General features: G+C 46.7%; 1 protein-coding gene across 1 annotated transcript in view; it reads left to right on the plus strand.

Moving 5' to 3' along the window:
* The window catches only part of MTCH2 (mitochondrial carrier 2), a 411,299-nt gene extending 393,921 nt beyond the window's left edge, over positions 1-17,378 (plus strand). Inside the window, exon 13 of the mRNA XM_069623091.1 lies at positions 16,613-17,378. Within this exon, the coding sequence (XP_069479192.1) occupies positions 16,613-16,699 (87 nt within the window). The 3' untranslated portion in view covers positions 16,700-17,378. The remainder of the gene's footprint in view (positions 1-16,612) is intronic.
* The last annotated feature ends 5,146 nt before the right edge of the window (positions 17,379-22,524 follow it).

Raw genomic sequence — 22,524 nt, forward strand, 5'->3', positions numbered from 1 at the left:
AAGAGTCCTACTAGGGACTGGTCCCCACAAAAGGGAATTTTATCCAAGCCCATAGAGAAACCTAAAGACTCTAGGCCAAAGCTTATACCTCCTACTAATAAAGACATTGGTATTCCCGACACTGTAATCCCAAGTTCAAAGGAATGGTCTTCGCAGGATATAGACAGAGTTATGCGAGGAATGACCAGATTACCTTCTAAGCTTTCAGACCACCCGTCCCACCTCAGCCCCTTCTGGCTTTCAACCCCCTGCCTCCCAACCCCCTACCAAGAGGGCTTGCTCTGAAGTCCCCATACAGGGCAAAATTATAGATCTATATGACCCTAAAATAAATGCAGAAGATCAGGACGATCTTTCATTTGTGGAAACATCTGACCCTCAACTTATTGATGAGGACACAGACAAACTTTATTATGGGGACAATGAGGACCCAGACCAGGATGCGAACATGTATTCCGTAGACTCTCTATTAATCAGGACTCTCCAGTGGTGGATTCCCCTGTAGAAAATCAACCCCTCCTCAACGAAGTCTTAACCAAGGCGGCAGAACACTTCCACATTTACACACAGGAGGTACAGGAACACCTAGACTTCGCTCAACAATTATTGGGAGATAAAAAGACAGTAGGGCAGTTTATTCCACTGCTAAAATCTGTGCAACGTAGAATCCAACCTTCTTCGGAGGCACCTAATCTCACACGGCCCGTTAACCCGCGTGTATTAAAGCTGTTTAGGGCGGCACCTTCAGACCCCTTATACATAAGGGGCCAGTTAAAACCAGACTCTTTGGTGGTTACCACCACACAAAAGAGAGCAGGCACACCCCTTGCTTTTTCCGAGGCTCCTCCAAATAAGGAGAGCAACAAGATATATGCAATGGGCAGAAAAGTAGCCTCTTCTGCAGCCTACCAGACAAGCATTGCGAATAATGCTACACTTTTGGCAAGTTACAACTGCCGTAAGTGGGAGGAGGTTTCCGCGTTACTCTCATCTGCACCTGAGCCACTTAAATCTCAATTAGCTTAGGTGGCAGCAGACGGAAGAGCTATGTCTACTTGTCACCTCAAGTCAAATTTTGCCGCAGCTGACAATGCAGGGAGAGTTATCGCAGAAGGAACTATTATAAAGAGGCACACATGACTTCGCCATCGAGGCTTCAGGCCAGAAACACAGGCCACGCTAATTAATATGCCAGTGGAACCTGATGTGCTCTTCGGCAAGGCTGTAGAAGACGCACTTAAGACAGCAAAGGATGAGTATGACACTCTAAAGCCCTTAGGTCAGCTCACGAACAAGCCCACTGGGCAAAGAGGTAACAGCAATTTTCGCTGCTTTTGGGCCAAAATTCTCAGAGGGGATCAGGATACAACCAAGGCCAAGGTTCCTATGGCAACAACCAAGGACAAACCTTTCAGGGCTATCGACGAGGACAACGTAGAGGTCGTGGTAATCGGGGCAGGGGCCAATCTCGAGGTGGCACCCCACCTCAGAGCAAGTGACTTTCCGCTCTAGGTACCCTCCCATGCATGTCCAGTAGGGGGACGCATTTCCAACTTCACCCACGCATGGGAGGGTATCACCTCGGACATATTGGTGCTGTCCACGGTAGCAGGGGGCTACTGCATAGAACTTATTCAACGTCCTCACGATCACCCCCCGCGACAAAAGGTCCACTCAGAGGAACATCAGCAGATCCTTCAAGAAGAAATAACAGCGTTTCTATTAAAGGACGCCATAGAAGTGGTCCCAGCCAACCAGGTAAGCAGGGATATTTATTCAACTTACTTCCTTGTGCCAAAGAAAATCTAACTATGCGCCTAGTATTAGATTTGAGGCCTGCGAACAAATATGTCAAGCCACAAAAGTTGCGCATGACTACGCTACAAGAGGTAATCCCGCTTCCAAAAAAGGGGGATTACATGGCAACACTGGATATGAAAGATCACGACTCTCATATCTCATTGTTCCCAGTGCACAGAAGATTCTTGCGTTTCAAGATGGCGAACCAGCACTAGCAATTCAAGGTGCTGCCCTTCGGGATAGTCTCGGCTCCAAGGGTATTCACCAAGGTATTGGTGGTGGTGGTGGCAGCGCACCTGCGCAGACAGGCAATCCCATTGTACCCTTAGACGACTGGCTCATAATAGGGGAATCTCCTCTGATTTGCAGACAAAACATCCAAACTACTATCAACCTCCTCTTTCAATTGGGCTTCTCAATCAACGAGAAAAAATCAAGCCTAGTGCCAAGCACTTCCAAACAGTTCCTAGGAGCTATCCTAAACACAGGAAGGGTCGGTCTTTCCCTCCAAGGAGAGAATAAAGAATTTGTTACTGCAAATACCACATTATCAAGCCGGCCGCCAGATAAGGGGGCACAAAGCAAAGCGTTTAATTGGCATGATGGCATTTTACAAATACCTGGTTCCTCACGCGCCCATACAAGAGTGGTTGGCGAAACAATGGTCTCAGGCAAGCGGTCAGTGAGACGATCTAGTGGTTGTTTCGCCAATACTGGTACAAAATCTTCGCTGGTGGACGAGAGAAAACCTGACGAAGGGGAAACCCTTCTACGACCCACAGATGCAAGCAGTGGTCACAGCGGACGCCTCACTGGCAGGGTGGGGGGCTCACTACCTTCACCACACAGCCCAGGGTCTGTGGTCTCACACTGCAGCTCAGAACCACATCAATGTGCTGGAACTTCTGGCAGTATTGAAAGCCCTCCAGGCGTTCGAACCCCATTTAACAAGCCTGTCGGTGCAGATCCTGACAGACAGCGCCACAGCAATGTTTTATATCAACAAACAGGGCGGGTACGTGCTCTCCAAATCTATCCAGACTTGCACAGAAAATCTGGAAATGGGCACTCGGACGGAAGAAGTTCCTGTCATCACAACATGTTCCAGGGGAACTCAACGCTCTAGCAGACTCATTGAGCTGAGATCCCCTACCAGAGGAACACGAGTGGCGTCTACATGAAGAAGTCGTAGAACACCTCTTTGCTCAATGGGGTTTTCCAACTATAGACCTATTCACCAAAAGCAAAAATCATCAATGCCCAGACTTCGTGTCCTGGTTCACCCAGCCAGGATCCAAGCGGTACGCCCTATGGATGAACTGGTCAGGGAAGTTTGCTTACGCTTTCCCCCTACCCCCCCCCGACTCCCCTCATGAGGAAGGTGGTGAACAAGTTACATAAGGAACCGACAACCCTGATCCTTGTTGCTCCTATGTGGGCAAGACAGCCGTGGTATCCACATCTGCGCAGACTGGCGATGTGCAAACCCATCAGTTCAACCTACTCACCCAGCACGGAGGACTAACAATGCACCCACAACCACACACTATGAACTTGGCAGCATGGCACCTGATGTCAGAGTTCGGACATCTCAATCTACCACATAGATGTATGGATATGAAGGAGTCAAGAAAACCAAACACTAGGCACTGTTACTATGATAAATGGAAACGATTCGTAATTTGGTGCCATAATAAGCAAATCAACCCTGTTGATTGTACTCCTTCAGCCATTCTAACCTATATGCTCCACTTACTGGATGCAGGGTTTGTGTTTAACTCGCTAAAGGTACACCTGGCGGCTTTGTCAGCCTACACCACTTCCCATAACAAGGTCTCGTGGTGGAAGGTACCGTCATCAAAGCATTTATGGAAGGGGTAAAGAGACAGAGACTCCCCCCTCCAATTTCTAACCCACCGCCAGGTTGGGACCTTTATGTGGTACTCGCTAAGCTCATGGGACTACCCTTTGAGCCTATGCACAAGTCTAGTCTCAAACACCTGGCTTATAAGACTGCCTTCTTAGTAGCCATCACTTCCATAAGAAGGGTCAGTGAAATCCAAGCTCTGTCAGTGTAGGATCCTTTCTTTACTATCCATAAGGACAAACTGGTTTTACGCACGCACCCTAGGTTCTTACCTAAATTAATTTCCAAATTCCATGTAAACCAGTCTATTGAGCTACCGGCTTTCTTCCAGGAACCCAAAAGCTCTGCTGAGGTAAAACTCCACACACTAAATGCGAGGAGGGCTGTCCTCTGCTACGTAGACGAGACCAGACCGCTAAGAAAGACAGATCAACTGTTTGTGTCCATAGCGCCAGGCAGAGAAGGAGATCGCATCTCTAAAAATGCCATCTCTAGGTGGATAGTCAGATGTATCCAACTGTGCTATTCCCTTTCAAATAAAACACTGCCTTTTACATTGAGGGCCCACTCCACGAGAGGTACTGGAGCCACTCTGGCTTTCATCGCAAATGTCCCCTTAGACAGCATTTGCAAAGTAGCTACATGGAGCTCTATACATACTTTCACTCAACACTACTGCATTGACACTCATTCCAAGACAGATACACAAGTGGGACAAGCAGTTTTAAGACATTTATTCGCTCATGAACCTTCTCACATCCTTCCACTGCTCGCTAATCTATGCACAGCATGTGATGTAAGCAGATTCCACAAGCCTCAGAAGGGATACATTACTCACCGTAATTGTATTTCTGATGCTTGTATCTGCTTAGATTCACGTGCGACCCACCCTTCCTCCCCTCGGAGAGAAGGCGCATGCATGCTTATGAGCTTGTCTGATACGTATCTGCTTGGATACAACTGTACTCACGCTACACCTCATGCTACCTCATGTATAAATATATACAGCCAAGATAGTGGCTGTGTAGTTATGGTTAAATTGCTAATCCCATAGGCAGAGCACTTTTTGAGCGGCTTAAAACTCGCTCCCCCTGGACGAATCCTCACCAAACTTTGCAAAGTGCAGAGTTTGGTCAGGGGGGTCCCAATTTCTTTTTTTCCCATAGAGTGAATGGGGAAAAAACTTTGCTCACGCCTACAGGTCAAACCACTGGACGGATTTGCCCCAAATTTGCAACAGACGCAGCGGCTTAGTCCCGAAAGCGTGCTTTTGTAAATTTGGTGGAAATCCGTCCAGTAGTTTTTTTTATAATGACCAAAAAGTAGGTCTAAAAAAATGTGTGATATCTATGTTCGCTCCGCGGACACACTTCCCTGTTCGCTCCGCGGACAGAACGCCTATTGGCTAATCGGCTTGCGTAATGTCTGCGGACATTCGACATGCTCGTTGATTGTATGGTGAAGAGCGTGAAGTGCGTCAGATTTTTGGAAACGCCCGCCATCTTGTATTTTCGGACAGCGGCCGGTGTCTGCGGACATCGTGGTAAAAACATATAAAAAAACACAACATTGCACTTGTCAAACCTATCAAATAATCTCTGGGGAGGTGAGGGGTGATGAGGATGGGATGGGATATGGCTGCAAGAAGCAAAAGTGTTTTTTGCCACGAAAGCCCGCGAACAGTTCGGTAAAGTTTGCAAACACCTCAGCATTACAGGGTTGGTGAAATGCAGTTCTTGGATGGCTTATAACTTTGGCGCCACTTAATGGAACTGCATGAAGTTTTGCGTGTATATTTCTGACCTGATGCTGAGTGAGTTTGCAAAGTTTGTTGGGATTCTGGCATGAGGGGGCAAGATTAGAGGGGGGTTCCCAAAATAATGTAAAGGCTTATAAATGAGGTGCCATTTGACGAATCTACACTTCATTTGGCAAACTGATAATAGATCTAGATATACATGTTATTGCGAAGTCTGGTGAGAATCTGTCAAGAAGGGAGCAAAATTAGAGGGGGGTCCCAAAATATTGTAAAGGCTTATACATGTGGTGCCATTTGACAAATCTACACAAAGGTTTTCAAAAAGATTATAGATCTAGATATAGATGTTTTCGTAAAGTCTGAATGGATTTTGTCAAGTGGGGGCTAGATTACATGACGATTGCATGTGCATACATTTGACACTTTTGAAAAAATAAAACATGGGTGCATTTCCAGAAAACATGCGTAAGGAGCATTGGCAAGGACCTACAAGCATGGTTTTGCAAATGTGCCAGTGTTTTATTATTTGACAAGTGTCATAATGGAGCTACAAAAAATAGCGGTATACCTTTATTAACTGAGTGGTAGCCTGTGGCCATGGGCAGTGGCCAGATTGTCTGGGTCATGGAATAAGGTCATGATCCGGACAATCTGGCTACTGGTCATGACCACAAGGGACAAAACATAGGATTAAAGTGGCCATGTCCACCTGGGACTGGCTTTGTGGCAGTTATTCAAAATTAGGATACATCTGAAAGGGAAGCAAAATGTGCTTGTGGTAATATGGTCATAGGGTTCTCTTTTTGCCTTCTGCAGGCTGCCATGGAAAGCGAAGAGGAGCCCTCGTCTTCCCTTTCCATGGTGGCCATCTTGGTAAAGGATTTTCCGCAGGCACCCCGGTGTAGGAAGAAAAATCCTCTTTTTTAGCACCCCGGTTTCCTGCTTTGGGAACCTAGAGTGGTAATGGCCTTCATCCCCCATTTCAGGGGCTAGAATGGGGGGGATAATGGTCCAGAGACCTCGTTATCCACCCTCGCTTCGCTTGGGCTGATAACTTGGGCTGCTGGGCCGGTATCCACCGTTCCAGTCCCTGGAACGGAGGATGAACGCCACAATATTCCCATTAGCATAACACAAAATGCAAATGGCAATGTTGGAAAATCATATTGAGTCTATGTACTTTACTGAGAAATATAAAGTAGATGGAGTCTATACATTTTTTTTTAGTTCTATTTTTTAACTGTGAAAAGTGGTTCCTAAAGGAATATCTTTTGTTGTTTTTGGATGTATTTTTTTTGGCAGGAGAGCTAAGAACGAATGGGGAGGGAAATGAGGGAAGAGGAACCAAACACTAATATGGAGGGGTAGGTGGACAAGGGAAAATGTTAAGCGTGTGTTATTTCTAAGGTAGGGGGCAGTGTTTCTCATGCTCCTTGATTACAGCAGTAGTGGTGGCTCTTGGGCAGGAGGGATGGCATTAGCTGATGCCATTTTAAGATAAAAAGCAGTTTTGGTAAAAGTATGTACTGTGTACTAGATTGTTAATGGATAAAGAGTAGGAATAGGTGTTGGAGCTGTGCAAGGGAAATTTTGAAGTTGAAAGTTCCTAGATCAGTAGAAAATGCAGTTCTGAACTGTCCGCGAAACAGAGATCTTATCGTGAAGTGCGGACGGGTTCTCGGGCACGTCATCGTGCCGCGCGCTAGCGTATGGTCATGTGGCACTGTCCGGAAGGTCCACTATGAAGTCAGATGTTCGTAGACGACTACAGATGCAAAACTAGTTGAAATAATTCCAGAAGGTGGGAAATGGCAGAGTTTTAAGGTGACACTTTGTAAATTGGACACAAACATTGGTATATTGGATAAGTATGATATTAGTACGTTGTAGGAAAATAGCATGCACTGGTAAAAACCTGTGAAAAATCTTTGTTAAAGGGACATTATGGTTAAGTTGCACTAATAAAAACCTTTGAAATTCACTGAAAAAACTTCGTTAAAGGGGCGTTATGGTTATGTTGGACTAATATAAACCTATGAAATTCAAAGACATTTTTTTGTTAAAGGGACATTAAGGTTTCAAGTAAAATCGGAAAACTCCAGAAATTCACCAGTTATGGTAAGCTAAACAACCATAACTCGCGCCACCACCGTGCACTGCTAAGGCTAACACCCAGGACATCAAAGATGACATCAGAAATGTCATTGATGACATCACTGAAGACATCACATATCTGGGCCACTTCTTTTTGTTTATTGACATATATAGGGCAGGTGGTTTTGTTCACTGGCAGTCAGAATAATAAAATTGAAAAAGGTGTTATATCTCTAGACGTCAATCTTGTCATATGTTCTTTAAGTACTTTCCTTAGGGTTTGGTCTCAGCTCATGGTTCACATACATGGGGAAATGAGCAGGCCTCTAACACACAATTCATTTGTATACATGAAGATAAATTTTAATGTTTTTTTTATTTTTTATTTTTTTAGCTGATTTCTCAACATTACAATTTTGATATAAAACATAAAATCTATTTCATGATCAATTTAATTGTTTATAACATGCTTTAGAATAGAAATTAGAACGGAATTTAAAACGGGAGCAAGATTGCAAGCATAATTTGTAAACATAATTAAGAACATCAATTAGATACATGATTCACATCATGAATATTGACTTGACTAAAGAGCAACAACATGACGACAGTAAATACCATACATGACAAACCAAAGCAAAACATTTTTAGATCTTGGATACATGAATGAAATATTAAGTAAAATACACACTTTAGAAACTCGGAATTAGCCATGAGTCAGCAGCATTTTGTGCACATCTGATAGTTGCAATGCATTGAGGAAATTAGTTGTTGCTATGCGCATACTCATATTAGTTGTTGCGACTATTATGGGCCACCTATATTCCGATGGAATGCTTGCAATTGTGACCATATGTTTTGCAAATAATGTATTTCTCTCAACAGATAATACTATACAGTCTGTGATCAAATGTTCTAATGTTTCTTTATGTAGTAAATTAACACAAAATCAGCAAAATTGTTTGTCGTGACTGATTAGTTTCCTCGGGGCCATAAGGGCACGGGTATGCCATAAATTCAATCGCAATCTTATGATGGCAGACCGTATTTGTGGATTCAGGGCTCTACACAAATATGGTTCGGTGATCCCTATTTTCGTTTCACCAAAGAGTTGCTGATGAAAGTGTTTATAAGATAAACTTTAATGTCATTAACATTTTCTGATGATGCAGTTTCTTTCTTCCTTACTTTAGTTTCCCCGTATGTGCCTCTGATTTGTATGCATTGTGGTTCTTCATATGTATTGTTTGTACCAGCTCAAGTGCTGTAAGTCTTGAATTGTTAGCTAGTTATTACATGTTTAACATTACTCAAAACTCTGATACGGTAGCATTCATATTGTACTATCCAAAATTACAAGATTATAAATAGTGTACTTTTATGGTGCATGCTTCAGTCATTGCCTATGTTTAGGTTTCTGTATTAACGACAACACAAATACAATGATATTAGATGAGTACATTCTTTAATAGATTAAGTAGTTCATGATAGATCTCCCCTGACATCTTGTTACCAACAATATAAACACAACTTCTTGTAGGGACTTTTCATCAAAATGTATTTCACATGTGATGTCATCAGTGATGTCATCTTTGATGTCCTAGTGTTAGTCTTAGCAGCGCACGGTGGTGGCGCGAGTTATGGTTGTTTAGTTTACCATAACTGGCGAATTTCTGGGGTTTTTCGTTTTTACTTGAAACCTTAACGTCCCTCTAACAAAGTTTTTTCTTTGAATTTCATAGGTTTTTATTAGTCCAACATAACCATAACGTCCCCTTAACATTTTTTTGTCATTGAATATATATATATATATATATATATATATATATATATATATATATATATATATGTTATGGGTTGGCTCCAGCCCCATAACTGTTTTTGGGCTGATATTGTGTCCCAAGGTCAGCATACCAGTCTGGGGTCTACTGTTGATAGTTCCATTTGACCAACCCCACCCATTCACACTGCAGGGCCCTGTGCTATTAGTATGGGCGATTTTGTGAGATTGCCGATTTTGCGATTTTTCAAAAATAGGAAGTTATGATGAATAAAACCTGTACAAGGCTATAGGAGACCCCCACGTGCATTCCAGCTACAAACCCTTGCAACGCTGGGTGGTATTGAAAGTATGTTTGATAATTGAGTATTGTGTGATATTACAAAACAAAGGGGGGGGGTCTGGGAGTCTCTCTAGCAGCACAAACATGGACCATTGACCTGTTCTTGGGTGGATGGCCCCTGAGAGAGTCTCAACCAAGTCTTTAGCTCACTGTCCCTTTCACAGAGAAGAAATATCCCTTCATTTCAGTCTTTGTCCTGCCCAGGGGCAGTCCAGCATCTAAATGCTAGGCAATTCTCCTCCTAGCAAGAGTACCAACAGCAACCCCATACACGTGTTTCAGCCTTGTTGGGCATCATCAGTGAGGTGGAGCTGTGCCTCTCTGAGAAGAGTGAGCAAGGGGTCCACGTCTGGATTCCCCTGGTAACTGGTAACTTAGGGTGGCACAGCTCCACCTCACTGATGATGCACACCTCTTCAGGACACTTCACCAGATGTGGGAAGGCGAGTTCCAGTGATGGCTAACACACAGAGGGGCAACAGCATATGTCTTTCTAGTCACAGTTGAAGAAGACCTTCCAGAGCAGGATCCTATGATGCTGTGAAGCTCACACATGGCAGGAAGGTGACTTGTGGCACAAGCTTGTGACCACCAAATGTCCAGCGATAAACTCAGAATGGCGATGATTCTACTGAGGTAGCCCACTGGAGAGCTGGTCAGTCCACTGGGTGGTCCAGGGACAGTTCCGAGGGCTCAGGACGGCTGGATTCTCGAATGTCCAAGACTAGTTGGTTCCACCAGTCCAAGAGATGAAGCACTGCTCTCAGGGCCTTTGCAGATCAGGTAGTCCAGCAGGGCATCATAGGGCCAAACACAGGAATGGATTTCCAGGCCTCTTTGGGAGTCATCCACTGATCTTCAGTCGGCTTCTCTTCTGCACAAAATACTTGGCTCCAGCGCTGATCTGAAGAAATGGCTGCAGGAGTCCTCTTCTTATCCGAAATCCTGCCTGGAAGCAAGTCCAAGCCCACCAGTGGTAAGGATCTGCACCATTCAAACCGCAAGCAGTAGTCCAATCGGGTTCACCTGGCTGCCATTTCCAGGTTCACTTGTTTCCCCAGGAAGCCTTTCCTGTGGTCTCAGAGATTCATCAAAGAATTCCTTCCAAGGCTGTTCCGCTCATTTCCTCCTGTCAGAGCTCCTGCTCCAGCGTGGGATTTGAACGTGGTCCTTTCCAAGCTCTTGGGGCCTCCTTTCGAGCCTTGGCTCAAAGCCCCTTTAAAGTATTTGTCCTGCATGACTGCTCTGTTAGTTGCAATCACCTCTGCAACATGTGTATGGGAAATCCAGGCTCTCTCGTGCAGGCCGCCCTATTTGACTTCACACAAATCTAAATCTGCCCTTTGCACTAATCAGACTTTTATGCTTGGGGTTCAATCTACATTCCACCTCAACGAGCATGTTGTGCTACCTGTCATCTTTGGCTTTCCGCCCTCACCTGCGGAACACTCATTGCATTCCCTGGACATTTTAAAAGCCCTAAAATTCTATGTTGCCCTCTGAAAAAGTGTTCTCAGATCTTCACAACTGTTTGGGGCTTTTGGTCTAGCGGCATAGGCAATGCTCTTTCCAAAGCTTCCAATGCTTGTTGGCCGTCTTACTGCATTTTGTTCTGTCATCAGCTGGCCCAGGGACCATTTAACCAGGGCACTGGCAGCTACAAAGGCTCTCTTCTGCGGGGTTCCCCTGATGGACATTTTTAGGGCTGCCACATGGAGATCTGTAAATACCCTCACAAGGTTCAACTGTCGACAGTGATTCCACAGAGTAGTCCAGGGTAGGCCAGCAACGCTACAGACCCTGTTTGGGTGATGTGTGGGTTTCCTTTAGGTGAGCATTACCTCTGCCCATTTAGGGATCGAAAATGAGATTTGAGGAGCAGGAGCTAAAAGCAGCTCCTTGGTATTGGGCATCACCTGGAAGGCAGGGGTTGCCTCAGTAGAACCAGAAGCTAGTACACAGCACGCAGAAAATCTTACTTGCACATGAGACGTAAACACCAAATTCCTGTTTGTAATGTATGTTTCAGTCTGCTTTAAAGATCGCTAAGATGTGTCCTTTGCTGTTTATTCATATTACCAAACATACAGAGTTATCACATATGTATGTCTGTATGGCACTAGTTGGCCTGGGAGTCAAAAGTAGCTCCTGGTAACTGATGGTTTCAAGCGAACTAGGCTCTCTGAAGCTAGAAGCTGGAGCTAAATATCTCTGCTATATTGAACCCTGCCATTGGTATATGTGTATTGCTTTGTAATCTATTCAAACAGCATGTGAATCTATGAATGATCAATTCCGCAGCATGAATAAGTTACTTACCTGTAACTCCTGTTCTCCATCATTGGTAGCTTTCATAGATTTGCATGTGACCCTCCCTCCTACATCTCTTGTGTGTCTTCTAGGCTTGTGTTGCTACATTCACATGTGAAGCTGGCTACATTTATAAGAATGGTTATTCTTGTTGTATTTACAACTGTGAGGAAAGGTTTTCTTTTTGCTGCTTTCCTCCCATAGACTTCTATGCAGACACCCTAAGTTTTCACTTTGTTTGCTTGTGACCTGACTTTTTGGAGGTAGGTAAAGACCCCACAGCTTTATTTCCCTTACTTTTTGCTCACTTTTTTCAGGAAACTTAATCCGTCCCTAAAGCTACCAGTCCTTGGAGACTGTGTCCTTTAGTGTATTTCTTGTATTTTTAAATGCACACATCACACATTAAAGTGAAGCGCGGTTAGGATAGCTTGTATCATTCTATTTATTTTGTAACTTGGTGGTTACAATTACATTCTCCCGCATGGGGTCTGGCATAGATTCACATGCTCATGAATATTCCCAGTCGTCATGCTGGGAATCATCGGTAAAAGAAAAACAGTTTTACTTTCACTTACAAACTGTATTTCTCCCTTAAACCAATCACTGTTCCCTGGGTCATACTGCCCCCATCCAATGACAGTCCTCTCCCTAAGCCCCTCCACTGGCAGCCATCTTCAGATTTTTATCACACACTTCAGTGTTGGGAGTCCTCGAGTTTGCTCTGCAAGCTACTTCTAAATTCTTTCGTGTTTTTCATGGAAAAGAGTTCTATTTATGTCCCAAAAGAGAATGTGTGCTCTTTTCTTCATCTGCTGGCAGCAGGGATCCATTGTCAGTGAATTTCAGCGCCTCCCAAGGGCGAAGAAGGCGAAGTTTCCAGAAGGACATCGGGCCTACTTTGCACCCTCCGACCATGACTGAGGAGAAGGAAGGAAGATCCCTCTTCAGGCCCTGCATCAAGTGCTGGATACGAAATGTGTTTTTTGAAGACCAGCACCACCTGCAATGCCTCTACTGTCTGCATCCAGACCATAAAGACGGAGAATGCGAGATATGCCTTGGTTTCTCCAAGAAGACAATGGAGGACAGGCACAGAAGACTGGCATTGTGGCTGAACGTCAAGGCCTCTGCCCCGTTGTCCGTGCAGGGTCATGCCTCACAAAGGACCGGCCAGTCCGAGGAGCGAACTTCTAAGTCTTTTGAGGGCATCTCATCCAGGGGGACCCGAGACAAGGCCAAGAACCGCAAGTCCACTGAGGTCGCCGCAGAAGCGGGTCCCTCGGTGGCCAGGTTGTGATCGACATCGCCATCTGCCTCCATTGCCAAACAGCAATTGAGCTCCTCATCAAAAAGGAAATCGTCCAACCCGGCTAAGCAGCGGCAGAAGCCAGAGAAGCCTGGTACGGAGGAGAAGAAGGCTGAACTGGCCAAGAAGGCTCAATTGGCGCAGGAGAAGTCTTCAATGATAGAGCTGGTGCTGGTTGCTATTACAAAGGCAAAGGGGGGTTGACACCGTGAATGTAGCCCCAGCAGCGCAGAATGTGTCCCTGCCCCCGAGGCACGAAACCGCTGCAGTGACTTTGGCGAAGTCTGCTTGCACACCGGAGAAGGTGATGCCGTCTCTGAGCCCGGTTCCGACCCCTGTGGGTGGAAAAAGGGGTGGGGGTGGCAAGGAGGCCCCAGATCAGCCCAAGTTTTGTCCACGGACGACGAGGACCTGGAGTCCATGCACACAGTCTACGAGGACATGGAAGAGGACGACAGTGACTACGGCGCTGGCGAAACTTAACACGGATGCTTCTCTGGAAAGCTGGGGATCCCACACCGGGCATCTCCACGCCAGTGCTCTCCAAAGAAGCTCGGACAAGAGATGTTCCTCGACCATCTTCACCTAGTGGGAGTCAAGAACACCATTACAGACTCCCTCAGCAGGAAATTGCGCTCCTGGTACGAGTGGGACCTTTGGCAGGACCAGGTGGACCGAATCTTTGCCAAGCGGGCCAGGCCCCTGTTTGCGACAGCAGCTAACGCCAAATGCCAGAGGTTTGCTAGCAGGTTCCACCAACCGAGGAGCCTGGGGGACGTGTTCTCCTTCCTGTGGGGAGGAATGTTCCTGTATGGGTTTCCTCCGTTGCCTCTCCTGCTACGAGTCCTCAACACACTCACAGTGCCAGTGCAAGATGAAACTAGTCACCCCGGCGACACCAAGGCAGATTTGATATCTGGACCTCCTCAGCCTGTCAGCGTCGCCTCCAGTTAAGTTACCAGTGGTTATGGGAAGAGGGCGGAATCCTGCATCATGACCCAGGATCACTGAACCCGAGGACTTTGGAGAATGAGTTGCTGCCGGACTGCATAAAGTTCCTTGCCAAGATCAAGGTGTTTGAAATGCTACGGCATATGTGGAAGCGATTTGCTACATGGTGCTGGTCGCAGAAGATTACCCCATTGAGGGTCACGGACCTGCAGGTTCTCCCATACCTGCACTCCTTGGCCAAGGCTGGTCTGGCACACGCTCTTATCAAAGTTCATCTGGCAGCTATCTCTTGCTACACCATGTCTCCAGGAATACCGTTACTTTGGTCTCATCGACTCATCAAGGAGTTCCCAAAGGACTTTTTCGATCTTTCCCGCCGGTGAAGGCTTCTGCCCCGACGTGGGAATTCAATGTGGTGCCGACGAGGCTCATGGGGGCCCCTTTCGAGTCTATGCATCAAGCCCCTCTGAAGTTCCTCTCGTGGAAAACGGCTTTCCTTGTGGCCATCAACTCGCAAGGCGGGTAGGTGAGATCCAGGCCCTGTCCTGCAAACAGCCATCCCTGACTTTCCACGAATCGAGGGTGGTGCTGCGAACGCACCCCTCTTTTATGCCAAAGGTTCAGTCGGAATTCCCCCTCAACAAGCCTTTGGTGTTACCTGTTTTTTCCCAAACCCTTTGTCACCGGATGAAAGGGCTTTGCACTCGCTGGACGTTTCTTGTGCCCTGAAGTTCTACATGACTGGCACAAAGGGCTTTCGGAAGATATCTCAACTGTTAGTGAACTTTGGTCCTTTGAACCATGGGAAAGCATTGTCCAAGGCTTCCATCTCAAGGTGGCTCTCCGGCTGCATCATGCACTGTTGTCGTTTGGCGAACCAACCTCTGCCCGCTGTCAGCAACACCACTCCACCCAGCGATCGATGCGACGACGACATTCCTCTCTGGTGTGCCCCTGCTGGACATGTGCAGGGCGACTATGTGGAAGTCCATGCACACCTTCACGAGATTCTACTGCGTCAACAGGGACTCCAGAGAGGAGGCCAGCGTCGGCCAGGCAGAGCAAAGCAACCTGTTCGCTTGAGGCGAGTCTGTTCCAGAGGTAAGAGTTGAATCCTTCTGTTGAGCCCTGCTGCCTCCCCTGTTTGTGTAATATTGTACTGCTATGTATTTGTTATTCATGGGCATGTGAATCTATGCCAGACCCATGCTGGAGAAGGAACAAGTTACTTATCTGTAACCATTGTTCTGATGCTTGTTAATCTGCTTAGAATCACATGCTTTGCATATAGTCTGACATCTAGTGGTAATCAGAGTATTGCATCTTTTCGCTTTTCTTGGTCATACTGCCACTTTACGAGACATTTTTTAAATTGGTGTTTTGATAAAAATTGGGTACCTTACACACCAAATGAACCACAGCGCACACTCCTCTGTTTCTACACCTTCTCCCTCTCCGCTCCATCACCTCGTACTCCTCCTTCCGCACTTCTCTAAAATCCCACCTACTCCAGTCACCTGCCTGACAGTTCTCTACTGTTTTTGACAACTTTCCTGCCCTGCGCATGTTTATTTTCTGACCGTTTCATGGTGAATTGTCCTGCATATTGTTCTCTGCTACATGGTTCATGAATAAGAATTATTTGCTTGTAATGTATTACTTGTTGTTCTATGCAAAGCGCTTTGGCTAAAAGTGCTTTATAAAATTCAATAAATACAAATACACCAGAAATATGCTTAATAGCATTTTTTTGATTTTCTATTAAACACATCACCTTTATAATTGGGCTCCAAGAGAAGCACAGGACGGACATCCATTCAAGCTAAAAAGCATCATTCCGCAGACTAAGGCAAACAATGTTGCCTAACTTGAAACACAATAATGGATTGTATACAAAAAAGCATTCAAAAATTTTGAATTTACTTAAATGTTTGCAGAAACCCAAAAATAATTTCACAAGCACATTTAGTATGAACTATGTCCTGGGAATAAAAGGTCATTTAAAAAAAAAATCCAAATTAATGTACAAAACAATTTGAAACCATATTTTGGTTACGCATGTCATTTCTATATAGAGTCTCCTTTTTTTGCTTTCCAGAAAGTGGTTTAATTATATCCCTGGCAAATCACCCTGCATGAAACCCTACATTAAAGAAGTCTACATTATTAAAGATGAAGCATTCAATTGATAAATCATGAAGCATGCAACAATTTAAATTAAATGTTTATCATGAGTAAGGACTAAATTTATTAGAAAACATTCTCACTGCAGTGGTTTTGAACAAAGACAATTTGAATAATGTTCTTCCTAAACAAGGGGCTACTTTTACACTATGGCAAAAACAGAATTTCCTTCAGCGTACATATTCTAATACATGAATGTTTTTGCTTTTTACTAGGGTAACTTAAGTCGAGGAAACAGCCTGTTCTTCCGGAAAGCACCAGCAGGGAAAAAGTACATTTTCGAGCAGAAACGATTTTACTGAAGCACTGTGTGCCGAAAACTACATCCTAAGCTAGACCCTGAATTTACTGAATTTCTGGGAAGGGAATTGATTTGTATACATTTTCTTTATAATGTATGATTTTTTTAATTCTTCAATTGTTGGGATAAGAAATGTTTGCCTCTGTTCATTGTTGATCTAGACACTACAGGGCTTATATGTGGGTGGGAAAGATGCCTGAGAGGCAATGGATGCTGGTGTCTTAGGCTGAAAGACTGGAGAAACTGATCATCGATGAGCAAATTCAGCAGCTGGCCTACACATGGAACTTGTCAACCTTTTTACCTCTCCCCTACCAACCACTCATACTGCTATCAAACTTACATGCTAGGGGTTCCTTCAAGGCTTGAAAGGCACTGCAGGTTTTTCTTGGACTTTCGTAGCTAAAATGAGGAATAAATAGAAAAAGACAGAAATGACGATGGGCTGAATGAAGAGCAGTCGAGGGATGTGCAGAATTACCAGTTTTTCGTGAAAAGGATTATCTTGTTGCTACAAGCTCAACAATGATGTTGGCATACATCAAAATATGAACTTTCTTTTCCAAAAGTCTAATGTTTAAAATAAAAGAAGCAGCAGAGTAAAAAAACACTGCTGTAAACTGTTTTTGGTAGGATCTTGTGGCAAATGATGGAAATTGATTAAAGACATTTGACTTGTATTCTTCTCATTCTTTTTGAGATCCTATCTGCTGTGCCCGACAGCAACTGGATGGGCATTTGGTCTATAGCAAGTGTTTGTTTTAATACATCATGAGGACATATGTCAGAAGATCTCACTTCATTTAACAAATATTGGGAACAAAGTGCATGGTTAAGTGAACTTCACTAATTATATGCTAATGTGAGTCTCGCGTATGAAGACGTTTAATGTACATAACATTAGCATTCACTCAACGGCTAAGGGTAATAGATATCATTTTAAAGAGCATGTTTGTTTTTAATTGAAAATATAATCAAACCACAAAATTATCCTCCAGATACATGGACAGAGTTCGAAATGGGTCCAGCTGGATGGATATGTACATTCTTTAAAGGGGTTGTCTATGCTTCTTCTTGATCTGTGTATCTTATGCTAAAGGTGACTGTGAAGGGATCTTCGATGTACTGGTCTGATACTTCCATGCCCTGTAGAAATGATGGATGCACTGTAAATATATTTCGAAGGGATTGTGTCCTCTGACGTATTCCACATCTATGACAGTAATCACCACAGCTGTGCTGCTTCAGAAACGTTTTCGGGGTCGGTGTCCTATGTCGATACGCTGTCCCTCGAGGTCCTCCGTCGAGCCGACATCACCGGAAGTTATAAGCAGGACGCACATGCCTCCAGCCTCAGTTCTGTTTTTTCAGCGAACCTGTTCGCTTCGGAATCTCAGCACGCCTCGGTTCTTCTCCTGTTGAATCGGTTCTTCGTACTTGGTTAATTGTGAAAGATGTCTTCGTCTTATATCCCGAGGTGGGGCTTCAAGAAGTGCCAGGACTGCGGTTCCAAGATGTCGCTTATGGACTCGCACGGTGTCTGCTTGTGGTGCCTCGGCGAGAGCCACGCCACTGATGACTGCGATGAATGCCAGTCCTTGACGTCGAACGCCTTGCTGGAGCGGAAGTAGAAGTTGTCTGTAGGTAGAGTTTCCAAACCCCGTAAGTTGAAATCCGCTCAGCTTTCGACTGCCGATTCGAGGGGCGCCTCTCTGCGTCGGCGCAAGTCCAGGGGTTCTCGGTCCCGGAGTGGTTCCTGCCATTCCTGAGTCTCTTCTAGGCATTCGCGGAAGCGCTGGCACCGGTCGCCTTCCTCGTCCGAGGACTCCGCCAGATGGCGAGTAGCTTGTCCCAACAAGCATTCATCTCCGACGGAATGGGACGCATTTTGCAAGGAGATGATGGCGATTTTCGAATCGCAGGGCACCGTTCCGTCCGCACCTTCGAGAGAAGCCGGCAAGGAACGCGCTAGGGCCACCGCTTTCACAACTTCGTGTTCGGGTGGTCGGCGCGATCATCGGGAGCCGTCGAGGTCCAGATCGGAAAAGGTTGATCGCACTAGCCGTGCCAGGTCCCAGTCCTCGACACCCTTGAGACCGGTGGAGCCTGTGAGGCCTTCTAAGAAGGTATTGATGCTGTCAGCGCCATGTCCGTCGAGGGACTCTCTCGAGGCTCTGTCTCCGAGGAAGTCGTCGACGCCATCGGCGGACACGCACGGGGCTTCGGCCTCGAAGCCATTGTCTAAGTCGTCGGCGCCTCGCTAGACGTCGACGCCGATTCCCTCTACGCCTTTTGAGGAGGCTTTGTCGGAGGTGCCCAGAGGCCGGTGGAAACTCAGAGGAAGGCCCTGAGTAAATCAGTGAGGCCTGTGTTTGAGCCTTTTTCTGTACCCTCATCCAGGGATTTATTCCAGTCTTTGGATTACATCTCAGTGGTGGATGAAGGGTCAGATGTGGAGGGGTTTGTTCCTCCTGAGGTTCCTGATGACCTGTTATCAGGTCATAGCCAGATGGAAGACCTGCGTCAATCCTTACATGACGCCAGTGGTCTGGACACCTCTCCGGAGGTTGAGTTTGGGAGGCCTGAGCCTGGTACACACGCAGAGTCGTCGTACAGGTGTCTCATGTCGAGGGTGACAGAGTACTTGCGGTGGTCTGCTCCACCTGTGGATTTTCTGCAGGATGACCTGACAGATATTTTGGACCAAGGTCCACCCACTAACCTGGTCCTGCCATTTCATATGGCCTTACAAAGAAGGGTGGCTGCGGCTTGGACTGCTCCGGAGAGTCTCCCGGCAGTGAATAAGTTGATAACGAAAAAATACTGTCCAGCCAGTGGCGACCCCGGCTACTTGTCTACGCACGATACTCCGGAGAGTTTGGTGGTGCAGGCGGCTACAGCCCCAGCGAAGCAGGCTGCGTACCCTACCATCCCTCCGGATAGGGACGACAAGCGCTTTGACGGTTGGGCGAAGAAAATGTTTTCATCTGGGGGTATGGCTTTAAAGGCAGCCAACTCCGTTTGTTCCTTGGCAAGATTCACTCACACTCTGTGGAACTGTGTATCTTTGGCGGGTGAACATATTCCCGAAGGGAAGGAATGGGATGGTTTTCTTGACTTGGTTCAGGATGGCAAGGATGCCACGTGTGAATCCGTTCAGTCGGGTCTGGACGTGGCAGACTGTGTCAGCCGGTCCATGGCGGTGAGCACCGTGATGCGCAGGTTTACGTGTTTGCGGAAGTCGGGATTTGCTCCTGATGTACAGTCCCGGCTTCTCAACATGCCCTTTGAATAGTGACCATCTTTTTGGCAGCAAGGCCGACGAGAGCCTTGAGAAGTTGCAGACCTCCAAAGCTGCAGCAAAGTCTTTGAGTGCTGCAGTACGTCAACCTCTGCCTTTTCGTCCTAGGGGACAGCAATGGAGGGGAGGTTCCTTTCAATACTACTCTTTCTTTGGTGAATCGAGGGGGGCTGCCAGTCAAAGGGGCCAACGTAGGAGTACCAGAGGTGGTAAACAAGGTACTTGAGGTGCCAAAGCCGCGCAGGCAGTTGCCTCTTTGCCTTCAGGCACTGCCGCAGCCACTTCCGCTCAGTCATGACACCATGTCCCATGGTTCGTCGGTTGGGGGAAGGCTGGCGCAGAATCTTGTAGAATGACGTGCCATTACTTCAGATGTGTGGGTTCTGGAGATCCTAGCCCACGGCTACTGTCTTCCTTTCAGGCAGAGGCCTCACGACAATCCACCAGGGAAGCTCTCTTTGGAGAGTCCGGATCCGCTCCTTGCGCAGGAAATCAAATCCCTTCTGGAGAAAGGCGCCATAGAACTGGTGCCTGTAGCGAAGAGGAACAAGGAATGGTATTCCCCCCATATTTTTTGATCCCGAAAAAAGACGGGGGATTGAGACCCATCATGGACTTGCGTGGTTTGAACAAGCTCCTCAGGAAGAAAAAGTTCAAGATGGTTACTCTCTCTCAAGTCCTCCAGGCCCTTCAACTTCAGGACTGATTGGTGTTTCTGGACCTCAAGGACACTTACTTTAATGTGCCGATTCATCCCAAGCACAGGAAGTACCTGAGGTTCGCGGTTGGTGACTCGCATTTTCAGTTTCAGGTCCTGCCGTTCGGATTGACCTCCGCCCAAGGGTATTCTCCAAGCTAATGGTGGTGGTGGCAGCGTATCTCAGGAAAGGGGGGGGATTTACGTCTTCCCCTACCTGGATGATTAGTTGATCAGGGCGCGCTCTCCCGAGCAAGTCCTGGATCATCTATCCGTCACCTGCCTCTCACTTCACAGGCTGGGCTTCTCCCTCAACTTAAAGAAGTCCCACTTGAAATCAGTGTTTGCCTCCCCAGGTGAGGGCTCATCACATTCTGCAGATGGTGGACAAGTTTCAACATGCCCAGAGTCTCCCGGCGTTCGAGTTCTTGTGGTTGCTCGGCCTCATGGCATCCTGCATTCTACTGTTGCCAGAGGCCAGGCTGCAGATGAGATCTCTGCAGTGGGCTCTCAAGATGCAGTGGTCGCAGTCGTCCGACAGGATGTCGGATCCCGTTCAGGTGCCGCCCTCGGTCGACCAGGATCTTCTGTGGTGGGCCGTTGAAGGCAATCTGATGAAGGGAGCTCCATTTTGGCTACCCTGGCCGGAGGTGACGATTGTGACGGACGCATCCCTCACGGGATGGGGAGCTGATGCCAACGAGTTGACAGTCAGCGGTCGTTGGTCTCTGTCGGAGTCCAGACTCCATATCAATCTGTTGGATCTGAGGGTCGTCAGGCTAACCCTGAAGGCTTTTCTGCAGCCTGTGCGGGGGAAGAATGTCCTGATTCCGACAGACAATACAGTGGCCGTACACTACCTCAACAAAAGGGGGGGCAGGGTCTCTCCCACTGTGTAGAGAGGCAATACAGCTCTGGTTCTGGGCCATCCAGCAGGAAATTTCGATTTTGGCAGTTCATCTGGCCGGAGACGAAAACGAGGCGGCGACGCTCTGAGCAGGCAGAGCACAGTCTCTCACGAGTGGGAGCTGGCTCAGGAAGTTCTTTTGGAGATATTCGCCCTTTGGGAGACCCCACAGGTGGATCTCTTCGCCACCAGTGTCAACCGGAAGTGCGAAAGATTCTGCTCACAGGAATTTCCTCCAAGAGGAGCCTTATGGGACGCGTTCGTAGTGGAGTGGTCCTTCCCACTGTTGTACGTGTTTCCTCCAGTCCCCGTCATTCCACAAGTGCTGCGGAGGTTACGGAGGTTCGGTTCCCGAATGATCCTCATTGCTCCAGCATGGGCAAGGAGAGCGTGGTACCTGGACCTTCTCGACATGTCCATCTGCCCTCCACGCTGTCTTCCCTACCGAGACGATCTGCTCTCACGGGAGTGGGGTCGGGTTCTCCATCCAGAGGGCAAGTCTCCCAACGTTCATGCTTGGTTTCTGAAAGGTTGAGGTACAAGGATAGGGACCTCCCTGAAGACATGATGGAGGTTTTGCTCTCGGCCAGAAGGCCAGCAACAAAATCCCTGTGCCGTTGGAGAAAGTTCTGCGACTGGCGCAGGGTACAGAATGTGGATCCTTTTCAGTGTTCAATTCCTGTGGTTCTGTCTTTTTTGCTTTCTTTAGCCCACAAGGGCCTGCAAGTAGGTACCATTAAAGGTTACCTGGCGGCGCTGTCCATATTTAAGCGCTCGTCTGAGGAGTGTTCTTATTTTAAGATTCCTTTGATTTCTCAGTTTCTGAAAGGGCTAACTAATGTGTTTCCTCTGTCACCTTTCCAGGTGCCCGGCTGGGATTTGAACTTAGTTTTAAAGTTCCTGATGGGAGCTCCGTTTGAG

This window comes from Ambystoma mexicanum, chromosome 11, assembly GCF_040938575.1.
Source record: "Ambystoma mexicanum isolate Mex_15411 chromosome 11, UKY_AmexF1_1, whole genome shotgun sequence".
Lineage (NCBI taxonomy): Eukaryota > Metazoa > Chordata > Amphibia > Caudata > Ambystomatidae > Ambystoma > Ambystoma mexicanum.